This window comes from Sphaeroforma arctica, assembly GCF_001186125.1.
Source record: "Sphaeroforma arctica JP610 unplaced genomic scaffold supercont1.520, whole genome shotgun sequence".
NCBI lineage: Eukaryota > Ichthyosporea > Ichthyophonida > Sphaeroforma > Sphaeroforma arctica.
In genome coordinates, this window is record NW_014040038.1 from 2,773 (window position 1) to 7,149 (window position 4,377).

The 4,377-nt window shown below is 40.7% G+C and overlaps 1 protein-coding gene across 1 annotated transcript; it reads right to left on the reverse strand.

Annotated features, from left to right (window-relative positions):
* Window positions 1–542: 542 nt before the first annotated feature.
* On the reverse strand, window positions 543–2,712 carry SARC_06919 (hypothetical protein). The gene has a single exon (XM_014299144.1). The coding sequence runs from the start codon at window positions 2,636–2,638 to the stop codon at window positions 1,538–1,540; it is 1,101 nt and encodes a 366-aa protein (XP_014154619.1). The 5' UTR covers window positions 2,639–2,712; the 3' UTR covers window positions 543–1,537.
* Window positions 2,713–4,377: the final 1,665 nt, after the last annotated feature.

The window sequence follows — 4,377 nt, forward strand, 5'->3', positions numbered from 1 at the left end:
CAATGCTATATAAATTGGAGGCCAAATGGAAGGAATGCCAGCAATGTCTGCGGATCTACAGCGGCTGCCAAAGCTTAGTGCTATTGATGAACAAAATCATATATTCATATATATATATATATAAATATATATATTTATTGATTTATATATATATATATATATATATATATATATATATATATATATATATATATATATATATATATATATATCTATATATCTATATAATATTTATATATGTATATATATATACATAAATATATATATATATATATATTATATCATGTATACGTACGTGCACATGCTTAAACACTTGGGAGGCGTATTAAGCGCTCTCTGAAGTTTGTATATATATGGACGTTAGCTTTTATACTATGATGGTTCTACAGTAAGTTCTAGACTATAGGTTGAATAACAACATATGATCGTAGCTACTTAATGTGTCGTACAAAGATGATTCCAGAGTGTATAGCTATAGGTTAAATAATATCGATATGATCGTAGCTACTGAATGTGTCTGTATCAAATCGCGATGATTCATACCCGTCTATACACATGTACATCTACAATGCGTGCATCAGTGCAATTGATTATTAGAAGTTATTTGGAGCGTGTGAACAGCAAATAACTACCAGACGAACGGTCAATAGCAGCACATCTCGTAACAAAGCCGGATTCTGCAATATGCAGATAAATTCAATGAGGCATGACGTATACAGCATTGACGAGTTCTGGTGACACTGTCACTTGCATTTCGATTTATCACTTGAATGCAAGTGTGCGTCGTTTAAAAACACCACTTGTGTGCGCCGCTTGACTGCTTGTCTGCGAACCATTGAGTGCAAGTAACTTCCAGAGCGAATGGCACATACCAATGGCTGTGCAGTGTAGTGGCTGAGAGTATCGCAGATTGCGCTCCACACTATCCAACTGCGAACCGCAGAAGATCAATACACACTCGATCATCAGTCAGAGTATCGGTCAAAAACCTCCACCGCTTCGATCCTTCCCGCGCTCACTATATGTTTAGTAGCAACGTGGTGACGCACGCTTATTACCAAGTGCTGCGTGGTTGGCTTAGTTTGGGGGCTCTCTAGTGTATCTATTGAATCTGAATGCGTTAAGTATCATAGACGTACCCGTTATCGACACATCCGAGACAAGCAACGTAATTCTTATCCTTGGGGATCTTATGGTCTGAAGGCCGACAGCCCAGGCACATGGCTAGCCCGGCATTCGCCTCACTCGTCTCCACACCGAAAACATATACTGAAGAAAGTCCTTATTAAACGCCTACATCTCTAAAGGTGCTCATTTGTCTCCTCTTAAATACCTTAAATATTTGACGAGGTTTGGCCTATGTTTGGCAAACGATAGGTCATTCTTTACGCATACAATCAGGGATGCTGACATGTGTAGCAACCATTCCTTCATGTAAATCGTGCAACTGAGTCCAAATCACGGCACACTGTATATATCAGTGTCAAGCAGCGATGGATTTTCAAGTTCGGTACTATCTACTTGAACTTTAAACCCTCTAAAACTTTGGGTCTTCCAGAACCATGAGTATATCTTGAGATATCCACCCCAACGCCATCATTGCCGCACAGGGGCGTTGTTGCATATCCCAGGACTTTTGACTGAACAACAGCGGGCCATCTAAGCCGAGGTGGATCTTGTATCCAAAGGTTGTCATGTGTGTTAACATTTCACACGCATCTTCATGTGTCACGTTGAAATTCTTCCATGCGTTTTTGTTCAACTCGCATACGATGTTGTGCACCCTCCCAGCACTCAGCATTTTCCTCATCGATCTGAAAACACCGTCCTCGAACCCCTCGACATCAACCTTCATCAGCGGCACCACGTGCTTATCTGGGTCCATCACCTTGTCTATACCAATATGTGGTACACGCTCCATGCCCACCTCCACAATCCCAGATTTCCTGAGCACCTCTATCAATTTTCCCTGTTGTCCCGTCTCCCAAGGACCGTAGTTTGGGTATGTACCCCAGCATCCCGTTCGACGACCCACCATACTCCCGTCACCTGAACCAGCAAAGGCATTTAGGATTGTGAGTCTGCTGTCTATCCCATTCAACTTGGCGGCACCTAACACAAACATGGCACACTGTGGCTGTGGATCGAAGGCAACCACCTGATAACCCATCACAGCGGCCAGTTGTGAGTAAAATCCCGAGTTGGAACCGACATCCAGAACCACGGGTGTCAGCCCCGTATTTTCACTACTATATAACTGCTGAGGATCTTCCAAAACGCGCTTAAACTCTTGAATTACGACAGCCTCAGAGTTAGCTGTTGCTATATATTTTGCGATGTCGTCAATGCCGACTGATGATGGAGACGCTAGAAACAGAACCGGAGCATTAATGGGCTCAGTTTGCAATGGAATGGTCGATGGTCGCATGAGAACATAAGATAGGACTTCATTGGGAAAGGCTAGAGACGGTACGAATTCAAGTGGCGATACATTTAAACCCGGTGGAAACTGATAAGTTCGTTCTTGTTGAAACAGAGCTTGTAGTGAACCAATTCGCGTATCTTTGTAGCCGCCCTGACGCCCTATAATGAAGATTGACAACATGAAAGCACATATCGCAAAATACTTTAGCCACATGTTTGGTCTGGGCTGTAATTAAATAGTTCTACCACTGTTACCAAATATAACGATCAAGATACTACAGAACGGAAATGCTATAGTGGAATAGGAAGGGAACTTGCGTAGGCAGAATATTTATACGCGTATGGCTGTATACTGTATTTAGTATTTGCCCTACAGTGTGCCGGACATTTTCTATGTATTTACTATTAAGGGCGCTATGTTTTGGAAACCCTAAACCCTATACCACAAAGAGATGAATTCTGTAGTTTTAAATATTGATAAATTAAAAATCCATGTATAAAATTAATCACAAACTTCATTGGGCTCCGAACTTCAATATATTTCTGATTGGCGCCCTTTTGCGAAGAATTTATGAATACCGTTTAGGCTCTCCAGTCTCCACTGAGACTCTGAGACTCTGAGACTCTGAGTCTGAGAGCCGGCTGAGATGGCTCAGAGGAGTCGTGACTCGTCACTCGTGAGTGGTCGTGCCTGAGTGTCTTGACTGACTGTCTGCCTGAGGCTATGTACGACTGGCGCTATGGTGCGACCGTGCGTCCAGCCGTCGACCGCTAAAAAGATTTTTTTTAAATACTGCAAATGAAATTTTTTATAGAATGTGTTGGATTGGACAATTCGTCAATTATCAAAGTCAATTCCAAATCCCGTTGATAGGTGTGTGGCTTTCAGCCTCAGGATTCCAGGAATCGATTCCACAAGTTTATTTCCAACAGTGTCCAAAGCTGAATATAAAATTAGATTTACTTCGCAATACAATTTTTTTCATTAAAATTGACCAATGAAGCCATGGTTGCGTTTTTTAAATAGAATTCATTCTGTGAATTTTCATCGATTTGGAGAATCGATTTGGGCCCAAATCGACAATCGATTCTAGAATCGTAAAAAAATGGAAATATTTGATTGGAAAGTAGATTTCGATTTTAAATTAGGAGGCTATGTATGTTTGCCGGGGTGGTGAATTTTCGATTTCCAACGATTTGCCGAAAAAATATGGATTTCAAATCAAATTTTTCGCGGAATCCGAGTCGATAAAATATTCGGAGAACGAGACTCGACTGCGACTCTCGAGACTCAAAATCACCACCACTCTGGGCGAGAGACTGAGAGTCTGAACTCTGAACTTCTGAAGTCACCAGTCTGAATTCTGAAGTTCTGAAAAGCGAACAACCAACTGTAAGATTCGGTCTATTAAGGCGATACTTAAGCCTTAGAATAAATAAAACGCGTAGGTAAATTCTAAGTATCGTGTAAATATCAAAGTAAATAAACGAAATGAGACTTTTAGTAAATTTAGGTTTGCCTCGTGAAAACAGCATACTCTGAGGGATTGTGAGGCTGAGACATTGCTTATATATAATCTTCTCAGTACTGTTTCCGCCGAAGGGATTTTATTTAGTGTTTCGTTGTCGCTCTATTAGAAACTATGGTATGTTTCATTGGGGCGAATCCGAGGGACTCATAAAATCCTATCTTTAGAAAAGAAAAAATTCTATTTAATACTCTTGATGTCCTTAGTTATTGTCTTAACCAATAACTTGCCACTTATCAAGAATTACCGACTTAGCCTTTATCAGACTGGCACATCTGGTTGGCTGATCGGAGGATCAACTAGGTAACGTTAATAGTCCCTAGAAACCTATATTCGGTTGAGCCATCTCGCTACCGAAGTATTCAGATATAAATAAAGCTGGAAGCTAAATATAGTTCTATTAATAGAACTCGACCAACTCTTA